Source organism: Eschrichtius robustus, chromosome 13 (genome assembly GCF_028021215.1).
Source record: "Eschrichtius robustus isolate mEscRob2 chromosome 13, mEscRob2.pri, whole genome shotgun sequence".
NCBI classification, from domain to species: Eukaryota; Metazoa; Chordata; class Mammalia; order Artiodactyla; family Eschrichtiidae; genus Eschrichtius; species Eschrichtius robustus.
Genome location: NC_090836.1, coordinates 37,870,289 through 37,890,296, shown reverse-complemented (window position 1 = coordinate 37,890,296; position 20,008 = coordinate 37,870,289). Strand labels below are relative to the sequence as shown.

At 38.9% G+C, this 20,008-nt stretch overlaps 1 protein-coding gene across 1 annotated transcript in view; it reads left to right on the top strand.

Annotated features, from left to right (window-relative positions):
* Window positions 1–19,639, top strand: part of DBX2 (developing brain homeobox 2) — a 39,765-nt gene extending 20,126 nt beyond the window's left edge. Inside the window, exons 3-4 of the mRNA XM_068560880.1 lie at window positions 12,546–12,733; window positions 18,910–19,639. Coding sequence (XP_068416981.1) covers window positions 12,546–12,733; window positions 18,910–19,242 — 521 coding nt within the window. The 3' untranslated portion in view covers window positions 19,243–19,639. The remainder of the gene's footprint in view (window positions 1–12,545; window positions 12,734–18,909) is intronic.
* Window positions 19,640–20,008: the final 369 nt, after the last annotated feature.

Below are 20,008 nucleotides of genomic sequence, written 5' to 3'. Positions count from 1 at the left end.
AAATCACAAGAAAGCTGGAGTAGCAATACTCATATCAGACAAAATAGACTTTAAAATAAAGACTATTACAAGAGACAAAGAAGGACACTACATAACGATCAAGGGATCAATCCAATAAGAAGATAAAACAATTGTAAATATTTATGCACCCAATATAAGAGCACCTCAATACATAAGACAAATGCTAACAGGCATAAAAGGGGAAATTGACAGTAACACAGTCATAGTAGGGGACTTTAACACCCCACTTTCACCAATGGACAGTTCATCCAAAATGAAAATAAATAAGGAAACACAAGCTTTAAATGATACATTAAACAAGATGGACTTCGTTGATATTTATAGGGCATTCCATCCAAAAACAACAGAATACACTTTCTTCTCAAGTGCTCATGGAACACTCTCCACGATAGACCATATCTTGGGTCACAAATCAAGCCTCGGTAAACTTCAGAAAATTGAAATCATATCAAGTATCTTTTCCAACCCCAACACTATGAGACTAAATATCAATTACAGGAAAAAAACTAAAAAATACAAACACATGGAGGCTAAACAATATGCTACTAAATAACCAAGAGATCACTGAAGAAATCAAACAGGAAATCAAAAAATACCTAGAAACAAATGACAATGAAAACGGGATGACCCAAAACCTGTGGGATGCAAGAAAAGCAGTTCTAAGAGGGAAGTTTATAGCAAACTTCAGGAAACAAGAAAAATCTCAAATGAACAAACTAACCTTACACCTAAAGCAATTAAAGCAAGAAGAACAAAAAATACCCAAAGTTAGCAGAAGGAAAGAAATCAGAAAGATCAGAAATAAATGAAAAAGAAATGAATAAAACAATACCAAAGATCAATAAAACTGGGGCTTCCCTGGTGGCGCAGTGGCTGAGAATCTGCTTGCCAATGCAGGGGACACGGGTTTAAGCCCTGGTCTGGGAAGATCCCACATGCTGCGGAGCAACTAGGCCCGTGAGCCACAATTACTGAGCCTGTGCATCTGGAGCCTGTGCTCCGCAAGAAGAGAGGCCGCGATAATGAGAGGCCCACGCACCGCGATGAAGAGTGACCCCCACTTGCCGCAACTAGAGAAAGCCCTCGCACAGAAACGAAGACCCAACACAGCCATAAATAAATAAATAAATAAATAAACCCAAAGTTAAAAAAAAAATCAATAAAACTAAAAGCTGGTTCTTTGAGAAGATAAACAAAATTGATAAACCATTAGCCAGACTCATCAAGAAAAAAAAGGGGAAGACTCAAATCAACAGAATTAGAAATGAAAAAGAAGTAACAGCTGACACTGCAGAAATACAAGGGATCATGAGAGATTACTAGAAGCAACTATATGCCAGTAAAATGCACAACCTGGAAGAAATGGACAAATTTGTATAAAAGCACAACCTTCTGAAACTGAACCAGGAAGAAATAGAAAATATAAACAGACCAATCACAAGCACTGAAATTGAGGCTGTGATTAAAAATCTTCCAACAAACAAAAACCCAGGACCAGATGGATTCACAGGTGAATTCTATCAAACATTTAGAGAAGAGTTAACACCTATCCTTCTCAAACTCTTCCAAAATATAGCAGAGGGAGGAACACTCCCAAACTCATTCTTCGAGGCCACCATCACCCTGATACCAAAACAAGACAAAGATGTCACAAACAAAGAAAACTACAGGCCAATATCTCTGATGAACATAGATGCAAAAATCCTCAACAAAATGCTAACAATCAGAATCCAACAACACATTAAAAGGATCATATACCATGATCAAGTGGGGTTTATCCCAGAGATGCAAGGATTCTTCAATATATGCAAATCAATCAGTGTGATACACCATATTAACACACTGAACGATAAAAATCATATGATAATCTCAATAGATGCAGAAAAGGCTTTTGACAAAATTCAACACCCATTTATGATAACCCTCCAGAAAGTAGGCATAGAGGGACCCTACCTCAACATAATAAAGGCCATATATGACAAACACACAGCCAACATCGTTCTCAATGGTGAAAAACTGAAACCACTTCCTGTAAGATCAGGAACAATACAAGGTTGCCCACTCTCACCACTGTTATTCAACATAGTTTTGGAAGTTTTAGCCACAGCAATCAGAGAAGAAAAAGAAATAAAAGGAATCCAAATTGGAAAAGAAGAAGTAAAACTGTCACTGTTTTCAGATGACATGATACTATACATAGAGAATCCTAAAGATGTTACCAGAAATCTACTAGAGCTAATCAATGAATTTGGTAAAGTAGCAGAATACAAAATTAATGCACAGAAATCTCTTGTATTCCTATACACTAATGATGAAAAATCTGAAAGAGAAATTAAGGAAACACTCCCATTTACTATTGCAACAAAAAGAATAAAATACCTTGGAATAAACCTACCTAGGGAGAGAAAAGACCTGTATGCAAAATTATAAGACACTGATGAAAGAAATTAAAGATGATACCAACAGATGGAGAGATATACCATGTTCTTGGATTGGAAGAATCAACATTGTGAAAATGACTGTACTACCCAAAGCAATCTACAGATTCTGTGCAATCCTTATCAAAATACCAAGGCATTTTTCACAGAACTAGAACAAAAAATTATACAATTTGTATGGAAACAGAAAAGACCCCGAATAGCCAAAGCAATCTTGAGAAAGAAAAATGGAGCTGGAGGAATCAGGCTCCCTGACTTCAGACTATATTACAAAGCTACAGTAATCAAGACAGTATGGTACTAGCACAAAAACAGAAATATAGATCAATGGAACAGGATAGAAAGCCCAGAGATAAACCCACGCACATATGGTCACCTTATCTTTGATAAAGGAGGCAAGAGTATACAATGGAGAAAAGATACCCTCTTCAATAAGTGGTGCTGGGTAAACTGGACAGCTACATGTAAAAGAGTGAAATTAGAACACTTCCTAACACCATACACAAAAGTAAACTCAAAATGGATTAAAGACCTAAATGTAAGGCCAGACACCGTCAAACTCTTAGAGGAAAACATAGAACACTCTATGACATAAATCACAGCAAGATCCTTTTTGACCCACCTGCTAGAGAAATGGAAATAAAAACAAAAATAAACAAATGGGGCCTAATGAAATGTAAAAGGTTTTGCATAGCAAAGGAAACCATAAAGAAGATGAAAAGACAACCCACAGAATGGGAGAAGATATTTGCCAACGAATCATCGGACAAAGGATTAATCTCCAAAATGTACAATCAGCTCATGCAGCTCAATATCAAAAAAACAAACAACCCAATCCAAAAATGGGCAGAAGACCTAAATAGACATTTCTCCAAAGAAGATATACAGATTACCAACAAACACATGAAAAGCTGCTCAACATCACAAGTCATTAGAGAAATGCAAATCAAAACTACAATGAGGTATCACTTCACACTGGTCAGAATGGCCATCATCAAAAAATCTACAAACAATGCTGGAGAGGGTGTGGAGAAAAGGGAACCCTCTTGTACTGTTGGTGTGAATGTAAATTGATACAGCCACTATGGAGAACAGTATGGAGGTTCCTTAAAAAACTAAAAATAGAACTACCATACAACACAGCAATCCCACTACTGGACATACACCCTGAGAAAACCGTAATTCAAAAAGAGTCATGTACCACAATGTTCACTGCAGCTCTATTTACAATAGCCAGGACATGGAAGCAACCAAAGTGTCCATCAACAGGTGAATGGATAAAGAAGATGTGGCACATATATACAATGGACTATTACTCAGCCATAAAAGGAAACGAAATTGAGTTATTTGTAGTGAGTTGGATGGACCTAGAGTCTGTCATACAGAGTGAAGTCAGTCAGAAAGAGAAAAACAAATACTGTATATTAACACATATATATGGAATCTAAAGAAAATAAAAAAGGTTTTGATGAACCTAGGGGCAGGACAGGAGTAAAGACACAGATATAGAGAATGGACATGAGGACATGCAGAGGGGGAAGGGTAAGCTGGGACGAAGTGAGAGAGTACATTGACATATATACACTACCAAATGTAAAATACATAGCTAGTGGGAAGCAGCCGCATAGCACAGGGGGATGAGCTCTGTGCCTTGTGAACACCTAGAGGGGTGGGATAGGGAGGGTAGGAGGGAGACGCAAGGGAGCGGGGATATGGGGATATACATATGCATATAGTTGATTCACTTTGTTATACAGCAGAAACTAATGCAACATTGTAAAGCAATTATACTCCAATAAAGATGTTTAAAAAAAAAGAACACTAGAAAAAAAAAAATAAATAAATAAAATAAAACAGCATAGAGATGCCACAAGTGTTCTTAATAAATGTTGGTGTCTCATTAGTGATAAATCTGAAATGAATTTCTTATTTTCTTATTTATGATGTTCACTGTATTGGCAGCAAATAATAATGAAATGGTGGATTTAGGCTTTCATTAAGAATATTACATAAATAATCATGATACCAAGGAACAGTTAATAAGACTTACAACTGCCTGGTAGGCTTTTTAATTTAAGGCATTTACTAGATTTTCTTTTCCTCTTTTTTTTTAATAATAAGAATGATTTTATGCCCAAGCATTTAAGTTTTTTTGCATTTGTACGAAAGAAGGAAAATGAACTGTTGAAGTAATTTTGTATTATTTTGTATTTCAGTTCGGATAGCCAAAATTATGGTTTATACTAAAAATTTTAATAGATGAAATCAGTGGCCCTCATCATTGTTTCACAATATTGACTTCACTCTTTCTAAAAAGTGTAGGATTAGAGCAACACATCCATAGCTAGCAAGTGAAATATCATTTTGACTGTTTACATGATTCACTTGTTTAAAATTGATTTAGTTTTTCTTGTTAACCTTTTAGATTTATGATTGACTTGTGGCAGTGTGGAAACAATCATTCGTCTAGTGCCCTTCTCACATATAATAAATAGTTTAATAGGCTATTTAAGCACAATCCTTACAGTGGGGAAAAATTTAAAGGCAGTGGTAAAAGTTCTCCTCTCCCCCAAAGCAGTGTAAGGAAAATCTTTGATAGTATGTCCATAAGGTTCTTTTCAAAATAACATACTTCATAAAATGAGATGGAAAGTTGTAGAAGTTATGCAGAGAATGACCTTAAGAAAAAGACTACATGAAAATGTATAGGAGTCTTAATTTTGTAGAGTAGCTAATTGAATTAATGAGATAATTATTTCGTTTTGTCTTTGAGTACCCAACTTGAATTTGACCTTTCAAGAATTTTATGCATTAAAAGACAAAGTTTAAATTTGGAGCAGCATTATAAAAATATGAGTGAGGAAATATTCTTCTGGGATAAATTGCTCTCCCTTTTTCTTGGGAGGTGAACTTAGATTCTGCATTTTGAGATCATTTTACTATCTTCCCTTTCTCATTGAAACTTAAAAGAGGGCTTCCCTGGTGGCGCAGTGGTTAAGAATCTGCCTGCCAATGCAGGGGACACGGGTTCGAGCCCTGGTCTGGGAAGATCCCACATGCCGCAGAGCGGCTAGGCCCGTGAGCCACGACTACTGAGCTTGCGCGTCTGGAGCCTGTGCTCCGCAATGGGAGAGGCCGCGACAGTGAGAGGCCCGCGCACCGCGATGAAGAGTGGCCCCCGCTCGCCGGAACTGGAGAAAGCCCTTGCACAGAAACAAAGACCCAACACACCAAAAAATAAATACATAAATAAATTTATTAAAAAAAAAAAAAAAAACTTAAAAGAACATAGAATACTCTCCAAATTTGAATTTAGGATTTTGTTGAAGGCAGCAGGGAAAGGACCTTATTTTTATTACTGTAGGTTCGTCCTATGAGTGACACTGTCAAAGGTGGCAGTGCTCTGATGGGTCTTCTTACCACCTGACCTGGATATTTCCTGCTCTCAGCTGGAGCAGTGAGTGGGCTTAGGGAACTGATCAAGACCTATGGAAATCCATAAAAGGCTGCCTGAGAGCTTCTTTTATAAGGATTTATCTTTAGAACTCTAAGATTTTCAGAGGGATGCAGCATTTTGTGCTAACAGAGAAAGAAGCCTAATTATTGTGGTGAAAACATAATTGTGTTTGTGTGATAAGTTGAACATAGGTTTTGACTTCTCAATAGTGAAGGGAGATAAATGACACTTGGTCAACCAGGAAGAAAGTTTAAAGGAGTCAGAGACTCGAAGACAATAGATTTTCCAAGTTGATGGCTCTATTCAGCAGTTCCACAGAGGCAGTGAAAGTATTCGAGGGTCGTTCCTGGAATGGGGTTCCCTTTCTCCCCAAATGTTCATAAGTAGTAGTAGTAGCCTACCCTGGGGTAGACAGAGGCCTGTCTACTGCTGTGTTTCTCTGTTGCTCTTCGCTGCCCCCCACCCCGTACTGTATCATTCACACACAGCACACCTCCGTTCAAAATGCCCTTCACAAGGCTCACTGCACACAGGGATTCCCAGGGGGGTGTGGTACATGGGAGCTGTCTCAGGATGCAGGGAATTAGGCCTTTGTAAACTTTTCTATACTAGGTCATTCTGCCATTTTAATGACTCTCCCCACCTCCCGACCTCTTTCCCGGCACATTGGTAATTTTGACAATCTTTGGTATAATTTTAAAGAGCATTGATTGGCCTCACTCTGCTTGGGTGTATGACCTCAATTGCACAACTTATCTTTCCAGAGCCTCAGTTTCCTCCTGTGGAAAATGGGGATGATAATATGTACCTCTGGGGATTGTGGTAAAGATTTCATGCCATGCTGCCTGTCGTTGGCACATACATCAGCACATGTTGAGCCCCAAATATATATGGAAGCCACATTACAAAATAATAATAATGACATTCGCAAATTGGCAGAGCCTATAGCACCTTGAATTGGCGGCCCTGGCTTTTAAAGTGCCTTTTCTACTGCATGCCTTAAACTCTGTCCCTGTTCATTGTTATTTTTATATTATTTATTTATTTATTTTTGTCCCCTGTAAGTTTCCATATAAATCAGACTTTTGTCATGAATTTAGGAATAATCAGAGGTGTTTGTTGCTTATAACTTTTCAGTAGCTTCTGAGAGATTTTTGAATTACCAACAAGTTCTTGAAGTCACTATGTTTGTTTTGCAGGTGTAATTGAGCCCATATTCCTAGATTTAGAAGGTAGGAAGATGGTGTGGGTTCATCAGTAGTTTATGGTTAGATCCAGAGACAGCCCACAGAAGGCTCATGGGGGGGACAAGGAGAGGAGCATCAGTGGTAGAAGTAACATCTTGTCACGTGCTTCTTGTAGGAAACTGAGCCACATCCGTTTATGAAAACAAGCGCAGTTTGTGTATTGAGAGCAATGCTAAGAGAAACCAGGCAACTAGCAAAGAAAGGAAGAACGGAATATTCTTTATCTTTGCCATGGTTTTTGCTTGTTCAGTGGTTGTATTCGTGTTTGTTATAGGGCACCGAATCCCGAAGATCAGACCCAGGAGTTAACCCTCTGACCCTCACAACCACTCCAGCTGTGTCTTTCAGAGATTGAGGTCTGCTTTGTGTGCATGACCCTTCAATGTTAGCTTTTACCATGTTGGTGAGAATTATTTATCTGTAGATCCCCTTGATGGGACTCTTCTTTCTCTTCACTTAAACATAACTCAATAGGAAAACCTGTAGGTTCCTATTAAAAGTCTTAGGGGCATTTAAATGTGTTACCCCGTTGTTTTATGTAAACATGTAGATCTTGGTGAAGAAGGGGTGAAAATGAGTAAAATCATGATCCCTATTTATAAAACCTCGGCTTAGAAAAAAATGTAGGCAGATTTTTTTTTTTAAACTAGCTTTATTGGTCCAAAAATTTGTTTGTATTTCTATACAGATTTAAAAAGTTATATTATAAAATAGATAACCCACAAGGACCTACTGTATAGCACAGGGAACTATATATACTCAGTATTTTGTAATAACCTATAAGGGAAAAGAATCTGAAAAAGACTATATATATAACTGAATCACTGTGCTGTACACCTGAAACTAACACAACATTGTAAATGAACTATACTTCAATAAGAACAAAATAAAATTATTTAAAGTAAAAAGTTGTATTAGCTCCAAAAGTATTGGCCTTTCTAAAATACTAAGTTGGTCAAGTCCTTGAAAGGCTTTCCTCTGTGGCAAATTATCCCTTAGATTTGTTTCAGTCACCCCTGGCCCTAATCTACTTCCCAGCCAATGTCCTGTGTTCTTCCCACTCATCTCCTGCAGTGTGGAAGTTCCAAGCTATGTGAGATTCCTAGAGTTACCACGTTTCACACTTGTCCTCACCCGACTCATGCGTCTGCAGATGTCAGTCCCTCTCTCTGCCCGCCTTTGTCAAGATTGCCAGCAAGAGGAATTGCTAGTCTTCTGGCAGGTCTTCTCTCTCAGGACTCACTCTGTTGGCCTCCAAGACTAAGTGGCTTCTCATGTGGTGCTTAAAACCTTCCTATGTGGTGGTCTGCGGGTGTTTATCTCACTTGTGCCCTGGCTGTCTCTATTCTTCTCGGACCTCTCCTTATCAACTGTGAGCATCCGTGAAGGTTGGAGTGGATTCATTTTCAGTTGTCACTCAGTGACGACTCAATCACTTGGCCAGATTACTACCCAAAAGGTTACTACAATGTTTGCTTGTCTTCCTTAGAAAACTGAGACAGACTTAAAATGTAGAGTGGAGGTGAATTATTTGTCCATAACTCTACAACAGTAGCCTATCTTAGTGGGGTTTTTTTGCCTTTCAGTCTTTTTTCTCCGCATTTTTACTTAGTTGTGAGCATAGTATGTATCTTAAATATCATACGTATTATAATGGTTTTTGTTTGTTTGTTTGTTTGTTTTGCTGCTGCCTGATCTTCCTAGTCCTGATCTTTAGTGGTTCTTTAAAATTTCACCTAGTAGATATAGCATAATGTGCTTATGCATTTCTTTACCTTTGGACATTTCTTTCCTAACTTTTAATACATATGGCTGTAATAATGGTAGATCGTATACAGTTACAAATTAAGAATTCCAGATCAAAATATGAAGTGAGAAGGGCGTGCTGGAATCTGAGGACGCTGTTAGCAGGCTGTATAGGAGATGCTGTGTGGTCCAGGCTCACAGACTGACCCAGGACAGGGAGCAGAAGCCCATAGACACAGACAGGAGCTCTGGCTATGCTTATAAATGTTTCTTTCTTCCCATTCTTGACCCACCAAGAAACAGTGTGGGGAAGCATAGGAAGCAGCCAAGAATTTGGATTCAGAGGGTCTTGCTACCCCTGAGATCTGTGTCCTTTGTGCTGCTTTGGATCTTCACTGCTCTGAACACTTCTTCGTCTGTACAGAGGATGTCTGTGGCATATGATTCTTATAAGAATAAAATGAAATCCAACAGGGGCCAGTGAAATAGATTTGAGGGATCCTTATTGTGGGCTAGGCACTGGAAATTTTTTGTGCTATTTCATCAAATCCTTAAAGAAACTCTGTAAAATAAACTGAAAGAGTAACTCACTCCAAGTGCTGAGATTCAAACCCAGTTCTTCCATCCTCCAGAGACTTTTGTCCTGAGGCTTCCTAGAGAGACACCGTCTCAGCAGATGAATCTGTGATCTGAAATAGTGCAGAAGGGCCAATTCCATGGTCTCTATACAAAGGATAGTTCAGAGAAGGAAAGCATTTAGAAAGATATGAACATATTGAGATGTTTATACTCTTTTTATTATTGACAAATATTGCAGAAAACTATTCAAATCTCTGAGAAAGAAATAGTGAATCCAGGTGCCAAAGCCTGATTTCAAGATATGACCTCGGTGTGAAAGAGGCAAAAATAATTGGTTCTGTAGATGGAGGATTAACCAAGATCCCATGAGAGGATGAATGGGAAGGGCATCAGTAAAAGTAGACTTTTGTAAAGAACTGGGCTTGATTACGTCCCAGGAGCTCTGGCGTTTCTACGGAGATGCAGGTGTTACAGACCTGGAAGAAAGAGGGAGAGGCCAGTAGTTCTGGGAATGTCAGGATGAATCAGAATGAGGCACAATCCAGAGCTGAGAGACTAGCTGGGAGATGTTTACAATCTTTTAAACAAATAGGAAGGGAAGCTATTATATTACAGAGGTAAAATTGACGAGATTTATCCACTATTGACATTTTCCTTCTAAGGTACAAGTCAGATTGTGTCAGTCCAGTGTAGGGTTAAGAGCATTTGTTTTGGAATCAGTATTCCTGGGTTTGAAGCCCTAGCCACGTGACCTTGGACAAAGTTCCGTAAGCTACCTAAGCTTCTTTTTATTCATCTGTGAAATGGGAAGAATAACAGTAGCATTCATGGCATAGATAGGTTGGGAGGATTACATGAAATAATGCATGTCAGCGGCTTAACATAGTAAGTATGAGTACAGAAGAAGTGCTCAGTGTAGGTTTATTATTATCACGTCACACCCTGCTTAAACATATTCTGTTGGTCTTCACTAACTGTTGGGTAATGTTCCAAACCCTTGTAGTCCTCTATGGTCTGGCTCGACTTTACTCCATAATCTCTGTGCCAGAGGGTCTAGATGTCTTCAAGAGCCTGTCAGATAAGAAGCAAGTTAGGTGAGGCTATGGCAAACTGGGGACCACATGCGCCATCTAAAGGGGGCACCTGCCACTCACTCTGGTAGCTCTTTGCTTTATGGGAAGGTGAGCCTAGTGTGGTTACCTTTGAAGAGATGTTAGAAACCTGGACTTCATATGAAACCTCCCAGTTATTAAACGTGAACGACTAAATCAGAATGTTTAACCAACACTCTAAACAAAACCCGTCTGCAGGCTGGATACGGTTGCCAGCTTGCATCCTCTGTTTCATGCCCTTCCAAGGCCTTGCAGACTGCTTACTTTTCCTTGGAGAGACTTTATTCCTTTGTGCTTTTAGTGCTTTGAGACATGCTAGTCACTCTGCCTGGATTGGCCTTGGTTCTTTCTCTCTGGAACTGAATTGTCCTTTTAGACTTGACTCAACCTAACTATTTTCTCGAACTCATCACTTCCTTTTTTGTGATGCCAGAGCATTGTAGGGATCATTCTATTTCAGTACTTAAGACATGCACTTGCTTCTTTATTTAGAAATAATTATTAAGCACCAAAATGCATACCAGATACAATCGTAAACTGGAGTCCCTGCTCCCCTGGTGCCTGTATTCTGGAGTGATGTTCATCTATTGGACCTCCCATGAGAAGGTGAGCTTCTTGAGGCCAGGGACAATGTGCTGTTTGTCTGGTTTCCTCAGCAGATACCCAGCGTATTAGTGTCCTCTTGCTGCTGTAACAAATGTTCACAAACCTCATGTCTTAAAACAATACAAGCTTATTATCGTACAGTTATAGAAGTCAGAAGCCTGAAATGGGTCTCACTGAACTAAAATCAATGTGTCAGCAGGACTACATTTCTTCTGGAGGCTCTAAGGGAGAATCTGTTTCCTTGCCTTTCCAGTTTCTAGTGCATTTCTTGGCTCATGGCCCCTTCCTCCGTCTTCAAAGGAAGAAGTGTAGCATCTTCAAAACTATCACTATGACTTCCTTTTTTGGTCTCCCTCTTCCAGTTATAAGGACCCTTGTGATTACATTGGGCCTACCTGGATACTCCAGGATACTCTCCTAACCTCAAGTTCAGCTGAACAACTGTAGCAACTGTAATTCCATTTGCAACCTTAATTACCCCTTGCCATATAATGTAATATGGTCACAGGCTCTGGGGATTAGGACATGGGCATCTTTGGAAAGGACATTATTCTTCCTACCACAGCTTGGAAGCTGAATAAATGAATAGCGAATGATGAATGAAACTCACAGACGGTGGGAACCAGTGTTGTGCTAGCCGTAGAAAGGCAGAAAAAGTAGTGAATGTCTCTGCCCTGAAGGAGTTGATGATCAGCAGAATCAGGGAGGGGGTGATCGGAGGTCTTCCAAACCTTCCTTCTCAGTTTAAACATCTCTGACTCTTGCAAGCTTTCCCTGACATCCCAGATGAAGATTAAGCCCATCGTTCTGTGCTCCCAGTGCACCCTCTCCTTAGGAATACTTCATCACACTTGTGATGCTGGTTCAATAAATGCCTCCCACTTGATTTTATAGGTAATGAGTACGATAAAACATATGTCTTATTTCTCAGTGTGTAGTATTGAGAGGAGTGCCTGGCATATGGTAAGTGTTCAACAGTTTGAGACAATAAATGAATGAATAAATAAATGAAGAATTAGAGAAAAATTAAGTATTTAAACCACCTACTAGTTCTGCATTGGAGCTTTGTAACCTGGGACCATGGACTTTCTGACATGGCATGCAAAATTGGGAAGGCAAGCATATGTACTTTTTTTTTCCCAATGGGGAGCAAAGAACATTTATCAGATTCTCAGTGGAGTCCATGACCAGAAAAAGGTTAAGAAGCTCTCTAAATGTGCAGAGTTCAGAGATGAGATAATTTGGCCATGGTACAGAGAAGGAGGATATTGTCATGGAAAAGACAGATGGAATTCTCCATACAGCTAATGGGGCCTTTTGTATCTTTTCTCCCCTCTAGGAGAAGAGAGTGTGCTTCCTCTTCTGACACAGGAATCTAATTCCAAAGCTCGGAGGGGTATTTTAAGAAGAGCTGTCTTTTCTGAGGACCAGAGAAAGGCTCTGGAGAAAATGTTTCAGAAGCAGAAATATATCAGCAAAACAGACCGAAAGAAACTTGCCGTCAACTTGGGACTAAAGGAATCACAGGTACTAATGAGCAGGAGGATATCTACTGCTCCTGATTTCTGAAGGAATCCAATGATATCCATTCGTTTGGTAACTATGTGTTGTAGTAGGCATAGCACTGGACCCTGAAGCATTATTGAAATGACTTTCATAATTTTTTAGTGGGTGGATATATATGTCACAATTCCTATTTGGAAATCGGTCCCTTTGCTGAAGAAGTCTAGGTTTTCGCCTGATTAATTCTTCCCAAATGAAGAGAAAAGCGAAGGCTTGTGGCATTTACATCATTACATTGTTTGCTCTGTTTTCAGGGAAACAGGTTACATAATTGCCTTCAAAAGCAGGAACCAATTTTCCTGTCTTTTTCTTCATTTCCAGTCCAAAATCAAGGCATGAATGGGTGACTCATAAATACCTCTTAATAGATTTCATTATTTTGCACTGTGGGCTTATGTCAAGTACAGTCAAGTAGTTTCACATTTGCAACCTTTACAAACCTTTCTTGTACAATGATATTTCATATAATTTTGAAAGAGACTTTCTGGCCTTTTGGGAAGTGCAGCATACTCCATTTAAAGATTGGCCTACTTATAAACAATTAACAGTATAAGGCACTAGCATTTTCCTATTTAATCCTTCTTATAATCACCATATGAAATATCCCCATTTTCTAGATGAGGAAATGTAGAGAGGTAAACAGAGGTCCAGTGTCACATAGTGAAGCTGCTTTGGAACTGGGCTCCCACCCCAGGCAATCTGACTCTGGAGTTTGCATTCTCTTTAACCTGGAGCCACCATGTACAGTTGTGCAGGGTGTTCACTGCACAAGGGCATTTGGCTAAGAGGGATGGCAGCAACTGAAATGCAGCAGGTACTCTGCTTGTCAAACTGACTTTCCAGGTGCAAGGCTCCTTCCACCTGGAATTTTTGAATCAGCATAAAGGCATTAAAGTGCTAGCAGAGGCTCTGTGTTAACCACCATGCTCTACTGTACTTCCCTCAATACAAATGACCTGGTTTCTAACTTTGGATGTTATTAAACCAGTTATTTTTGGATGAAACCCTTCTTAACCTTGCTTCTTTTCCCTAGGGAAGTGATCTGTCCCCCTGTCCCCTGACTTTTTATAGTCGTAGGAAGCAGTACGAGGTGTGGTAGAGGATAATTGTCCTAGATCAGCCAGTCTGTGCTTTCCTCGTGTGTGGGACTAATGAGCCCATAACCTTAATTGACTGCTCTGTGCCTCAGTTTCTCACTTTAAAAACAGGGACAAATATAGGAATTCTGTCTATGTCACAGAGCAATTTTGTGTCTGTGACAGACAAATCAATAGGTATATCTTGATGGTCTATTGTGTGTAAGACACTGTGCTAGGTAAGAGGGAATATTGATGAATACTGATTAAGATAACACTCCTTGCACCCCAGGAATTTATACAACCAACTGGGAAAACAAAGCAGAAGCTCATGAACAGTTAGATAACAATATAAGACATTAATATAGGAAACAGCCCCTGGTAGGTTAGATATACTGCCAAATAAAGGAGCTAGATCAGTGGTTCTCCTAGAACTTATGTATCTCTCTGGAGCCTTACACTAATCCCCATCTCTGGAAAGGATGGTCATAGGACTGGTTCCTATGCTCCTGGGGAGTCTAGTGATGGGAATTACCTGATCCTCAGAGGAATTGCTGGGCCTGAGAGAGGATCACGTGGGGGGCTCAGTGGGCCTGGCCTGCATCGCATTGGTATGGATAAGACACACCAAGAGTCAGAGGGGAGAAAGTGTGCAGGTTTGGGAGGCTGGGGGCTTCTGGTTGAGTTGGAACTTGAGGTAGGTGTTAAAAGATCAAAAGTGGCTAGGGGACTTCCCTGGTGGCGCAGTGGTTGAGAATCTGCCTGCTAATGCAGGGGACACGGGTTCGAGCCCTGGTCTGGGAAGATCCCACATGCCGCGGAGCAACTAGGCCCGTGAGCCACAACTACTGAGCCTGCGCGTCTGGAGCCTGTGCTCCGCCAACAAGAGAGGCCGCGATAGTGAGAGGCCCGCGCACCGCGATGAAGAGTGGCCCCCGCTTGCCGCAACTAGAGAAAGCCCTCGCACAGAAACGAAGACCCAACACAGCCAAAAATAAATTAATTAATTAACTAAAAAAAAAAAAAAAGTGGCTAGGATTGATCTGACAGTGCTCTGAGAAAGCGTGAAAGTCCGTGATAGTACATAGCATCTTCTTTACAATGAACTGTTGAAAAGGGAATGCAGCAAGCCTATTAAGGAATATTTATGAGGGCATGACCATAATATTTCCACTCTGAGATAACAAACTGTTTCCATATTTGTATGTTATCTCCCAGTTGTTACCCATAGGCACATGGTTTTACATAGTCGATTATATCGTTTTTAAAATTCAAGTGCCTCAGGAATGAACGCTTTTTACCTTATTGAATTTGGCGAACAGCTCGGAAGTAATTTAACGTTTTCTTATTTGCATGTACACTATATCTAATTACACAGTTACTACATGGTATTTATTACGGTAAATTCAAACAAAAGGGAGATTGGTAAAGTTAAAAATGAAAACATATCTGTTCCCTTTCCAATCCAACTCCCTGGTTACTACTGTCATTTATATATGGCTCTTGTCTGAGTTTATTGACGTATCATGTATTATTTTTAAAATAAACTTATATGTGTGTCATATATGCACAAACGTATAAAAACACAGATACTTTCATAATGACTACTCTATGCCCTTACATTTGATGTTATTTACAGATAATAAAAGTAGCGACTTTTGCTATTTCTGTTTTACAAATGAAGAAGCTGAGACCTAGAATCGTGTATATAATTTTAAATAAAAATGGCATCACACTCTGCATATATTTTAACATTTTCTGAAGGATAATACAAATCACTTGTGTAACCAGCACACAGCTCAAGAGGTAGAACATCACCACCGGGCCAGGAGCCCACTGTGTGCCCCCTCCCTGTCAATACCTGCTCCTTCCTGACTTTGAACAGCATAGATTAGTTTTGCCTGTTTTTGTGCTTTATATAGATAGGATCACTCAGTACATTTTCTTTGGTATATGGCTTCTTTCACTTACCATATGTTTGCGAGATTCATCCATGTGGCTGTGTTGTAACAGTAGCTCATTTACATTCATTGCTGTGTAGTGTTACGTGGTATACCAGGGTTTATCCATTCTAATGGTGGGCGTTTGGATTGTTCCCATTTTTTGGCTATTATGATTAGTGCTGCTGACAATGAGTATTGTTTTGCACTTTGCTTTTCTTTCCCCCCACTCAAATGTCACGGGATACATCCTTCCATGTCTGCATACACATTTACTTCATTCTTTTTTAGTGAGTGTCTCAGAGCAGACCATTACATGGATGTACTGTAATTCACTTAGCCATCCTCAGCTTTAAGTTACTTCCTAGTTTTTACTGTTGCATATCTTTATGCACTTTAAAAATATTTCTGTAAGATAGGGAACTAGGAGTCAGATTTATAAGTTAAAGTTTATGTACATTTTAAGTTGTGATCAATTTAAAAATTCCTTTCCAAATATTGTATCAAGATATTGAATTATATCAAATTTTACTCTTACTAATAAAACAGTCCTTTTTTTGCAATCCCTCCACTATTTAAATTTTTGAAAATGTTGCCAACCTCATGGGCAGTTGTATTTGTTATTTTTTCCTAATTATCAGAACTTGGGAATCTTTTAATCGCTTTACTGGTCGTTTTTCATCTGAATTTAACCTTTTCGTGGCTGCACCATTTTTTTTTTTCTATTGTCTTTTTGTTTATAGATATGCAGCAATTATTTTGGCTGTTAATCAAAATATTTGGAATATTATGGTTTGTAACATTTTCCTATTAACAGCTGTCACAAAAATCCCCTTCAAGCTTGTGGCTTTTTTTTTATTGTGGTAAAATACACATAACATAAAACTTACCATTTTAACCTTTTTGAAGTATACGATTCAGTGGCATTAAGTACATTCACCTTGTTATGCAGCCATCACCACCATCCCTCTCCAGAACTTTTTTCATTTCTCGAAACTGAAACTCTGCACCCGTTAAACAATGACTCCCCATTCCTCCCTCCCCCCAGGCATGAGGCAACCACCATCCTACTTTCTGTCTCTGTGAATTTGACTACTCCAGGCACCTCATACGAGTGGAATCATACTGTATTTGTCCTTCTGTGACTGGAATATCTCACAAGGCATAACGTCTTCAAGTTTCATCCATGGTGTAGCATGTGTCAGAATTTCCTTCCTTTTTAAGACTGAATAATATTCAATTGTATGTATATACCACATTTTGTTTATTCATTCATCCATCAGTGGACACTTGGGTTGGGTTGCTTCCGCCTTTTAACTAATATGAATAATGCTACTGTGAGCATTGTGTGTACAAATATCTCCTTGAGTCCCTGCTTTTAATTCTTTTGGGTAGTTTGTGGCTTTTTCATATGCTTGTGGCATCTTTATTTGTACAAAAATTTCTCTTTTTTTAATGTAGTCAGATCTAGTTTTCCCTTTGTAGCCTTATTTTTTTATGTCATGCTTAAGAAAACATTCATCTGCCCAAGACTGTAATGATCATCTCTTATATTTTCTTCTAGAATTTTTATCGTTTTGTATTTATGTTTAGCTGTTTAATCCATCTGGAATTTGTTTTTGTATTTGTTGAGAGGCAGAAATTTTATTTTATGATTTTTCCCAAATATGTACATTTGTCCCAATACCACTGATTAGGAAGAAACTCCTTTCATGATTTTTTTAAATTGAGATATTACTCAAAAAAATTCTAGATATACAGAAAAGCTAAGAGGAGAAGAAAATAATTAATGTGATGAGAAAGGCAAAAATCACTAATGGCAACAAATAACTGTCTTGGTGAAAACCCGTTAGAAATAGTTGGCAGGCATTCTGGGAGTAAATGCCTACTGCAAATAATAAATGAGTTTGTGAACAGAAGCAAATGCTCTGCTATGTATGCATTAGGACTGGTTTCTTGTGAAAAGCCTGAATCACAGGATTACAGCTGAGATGGCAGTCTTTCGGACTCAACTGCCTGTGGTAGGTTTCTTTTGTAGCCATTTTGGACATTGCCCATCACGTTGAAAGAATGAAAGAATTGTTCTCCCAATCTGGAAAGACCATCTCAGGTAGAATTTTTTACTTCATTGGGAGAAATATCTGGTTGGTACACTTTAGTAATTACTTCTTTAGGTAAAAATTTTCCAGTTTTTGTTTTAAAAATAGAAAGCTACTAAAAAAGGGTGCAATGTAATGCACAGGAAAGCAATGTGATTGGCTTTTAAGCTATCAGGAAACCAGTTGTGAAGTTTCCTGCTCAGGCACAGTTGACTACACAGTCAGAGGGAGGTTAGTAGTAAAGAGAGACTCAAGCGGGGTGGGGGAAGGTATGGCTCAAATTAGAAACTACCATCATAAGCACTTTTATGTTAATTACAATCAATTGTTATTTATTGAGCCTAATTCTTTGAGTTTGATAAATCCTGGAAGTACTAGGACTTGGACATTGTATAAAGCTTGCAATTTATCCAAGCATTATAAAATGTAATCTTAATTTAGTCTCCAGAAGTTTCTGATGATGTCTGAATGTTTATAAGAGCCTCAGCGCTGGAGTGGGACTGTCACGGATTCTAGCCTAAATGCTTCTATTTTACTAGCTATGTGACCTTGAACTGGTTCATTGCATTGAACCTCAGTTTTCTTATGTGTGAAATAAGGACTTCTTGCAGTCATTGTGAGGATCAAATTGTATAATCCACGATGAGTGCCTGGCCTGACACCTGGCACAAAATAAACGCTCAGATGCTATTACTAGTCAATAACATTTCCTTTGGATAAATAATTTAGCACAGACTAAATGAGGTTTTAAAATATCGAAGAGAGTTAAATCAGTCTTGAAAGATGTCTGACTTTCAGGATGTCACCAGCTTACCACAGTTGTTTTGTTTCATAAGTGTGTGGAGATGCTGTACTAAAGTAATTTCTCAGATATTTCTGAAGTAAAAAGCCACAAGGACTTTGCTAGGCTGGCTCTCAGGATAAGGTATTCTATGGAAGGCACAGTGGAAGAAATTACAGTTTAAAATGCCAAAGTGAAGTAACGTGATGTCAGTGATCATTTTGTCCAATTACTTTCTCAATAGGTGAAAATCTGGTTTCAGAACAGAAGGATGAAATGGCGGAATTCCAAAGAAAAGGAAGTGCTTTCCAACAGATGCATCCAAGAAGTAGTCCTTCAAGAGGACCCCCTCCAACGATCTGCTCTGGGTTTCCCTTCTCCATGTCCTTCACTCTGGGAAATCTCCCAACAGCACTCGAGTCCAAGATGGAGGGAGAATTCACCAGTACCTTCAGAGAGACTAATCCTGGAGAGTCCAGGGGCATTGGCCCCAGAAGCAAAGTCACTGCAAGGTGCCTTGTATTTGTGTTCTGAAGAGGATGCCAGAGACAAGGGTGTACTTACTGGCTCAGTGTGAATGGAAGCATTCTGCCACGTTAACGTAAAGAACAGTTAACTATTAATGTTTGGACTCTTAAGCCTGCTAGCTTGTGTCTCATCAGTGCCTAAAACCTAACACCTTTGGAGTGAAGCATGGACTAATGTTTTAGGAAACCCTCTCCAGTGTTCTCTTATTTGGGTCCTAGACTCAGACTTAATTTGTAAGTGGAACAGAATCTCCCAGAAAGTACGATGGAACTGAAAAGAACGAGAATAATGGTCAGCTCAGTCCTTGCTCTGAATATGTGTATATATGCGTGTGTCTCTATGTGTATATATATAAATATTCATCAAAATACATTAGTAGAAATTAGTTTCTCTCTAAATAGTGCATTGAGCAAATTCACTTCCTTTTATATGAAGAAAAACCAACGATGACTGAATGTTTTTAATTTTTTGAAAATTATGTGAAATTTGGACTTCAGTACAAATTTTCATATCAAAAGAACATTTTTTAAAAACTCTCTACTTTCTGGTTTCTTTCAGTATCCAGATGTAAATGATTTTTAACCACTCAGCTCAGAGATCCTAATCAAATGAGCCACTGTTAGATACATGCACTGAAAGTATATATTTAAAATTAATCCAACAAGCAACTAGAAGAGTTTCTGAATGTAACTGTTAGTATCTTTAATTTCCAAGGCTCTGGACTTTATCAGGCCATCAGTGAGGGAGGGACCCATTTAACTAATGATTATCATTTGATCTCTTTTCTGTAAGGATGGGCCTTAATCAGGGTCTGC